At 51.6% G+C, this 1,132-nt stretch overlaps 1 protein-coding gene across 1 annotated transcript in view; it reads left to right on the top strand.

The window, feature by feature from the left end:
• The window catches only part of LOC107631340 (F-box/kelch-repeat protein At1g23390), a gene marked incomplete in the record, with an annotated part of 1,516 nt that extends 467 nt beyond the window's left edge, over positions 1–1,049 (top strand). The window contains 1 exon segment of the mRNA XM_016334765.2: positions 1–1,049. Coding sequence (XP_016190251.1) covers positions 1–799 — 799 coding nt within the window.

The raw sequence follows: 1,132 nt of genomic DNA, 5'->3' as shown, positions 1-1,132 counted from the left end.
TGACACTCTCCACCATGAGTGGCACCACGTGCATCCACCGCGCGTGTGGCGCATCGACCCCGTGGTTGCCAGCGTGGGAAGCAAGATCGTCGTCGCTGGCGGCGTGTGCGACTTCGAGGATGATCCCCTCGCGGTGGAGATGTACGATGCGGATTCCGGTGCGTGGATCCGGTGTCAGTCTATGCCGGCAATCCTGAAGGACTCCTCAGCGTCTACGTGGCTTTCCGTTGCCGTCACAGGAGACATGGTTTTCGTGACGGAGAAAAACTCCGGTGTGACGTACTCGTTTGACTCTGGCGCCGGAATCTGGCACGGACCGTACCACCTTCGCCCCGACGACGGAGTTTTCTGCTGCGTGATTGGAACGTTGAGGAACTGTTTGATCGTGGCGGGAACAATCGGCGACGCGGAGAACGTGAAGGGAGTGAAACTGTGGAAAGTGAATGGGGAGTTAGGGTTTGGATCGGGGGAGCATTGGTGCGAGGAGCTGGCGGCGATGCCGGAGGAGATGGTGGAGAAGCTTAAGGGGGAGGACGGTTGCGGTGCGGTGGCGTCGGTCACTGTAACGACGGTGGGGGATTTCGTTTACCTGGGGAACCCGTCGGAGCCGGAGGAGATGGTGGTTTGTGAGGTCAGGGAAAACGGCGGGTGTGAATGGTGGAGCCTGAGAAACGCGGTGGTGGAGGAGGGAGGTCGGATGCAGAGAGTGGTGGTTTGCGGCAGCAATGTTGGGCTTGAAGATCTGCAGAGAGCGGTTTCGGAGAATTGCGGGTTTGTTGTGAAAGAGACGAGAGAGTAGATTGAAACTTAAAAATGTTGAATGCAAAGAAGTAAGGTTGATTGCCTCAATGGCAAGGGTAGTAAATTGAGGGGGTAGTAGATAAGTGTTTTGACTTTTGAGTAATACATACAAGTATCCCTTCCTTGGTGGAACCATTATCTTTAGTGGTTAGTTTGATAAAGTTTCATTAATCATATATTGTGTGGTTGTTTCTCTAGTCATTCATGATCGTGCAATGAAAATGCCTCATCTTCATCTTTGATTCTTATCCCGTTATATCCTTTATGTTTTTCTCTATGTACGCCTGAAAATCAATTGCCAGTTAATTGTTCCTACTTCCTATACATATAT

Source organism: Arachis ipaensis, chromosome B03 (genome assembly GCF_000816755.2).
Source record: "Arachis ipaensis cultivar K30076 chromosome B03, Araip1.1, whole genome shotgun sequence".
NCBI lineage: Eukaryota > Viridiplantae > Streptophyta > Magnoliopsida > Fabales > Fabaceae > Arachis > Arachis ipaensis.
The sequence above is the reverse complement of the archived record's forward strand: the minus strand, read 5'-3'. Positions and strand labels throughout refer to the sequence as shown.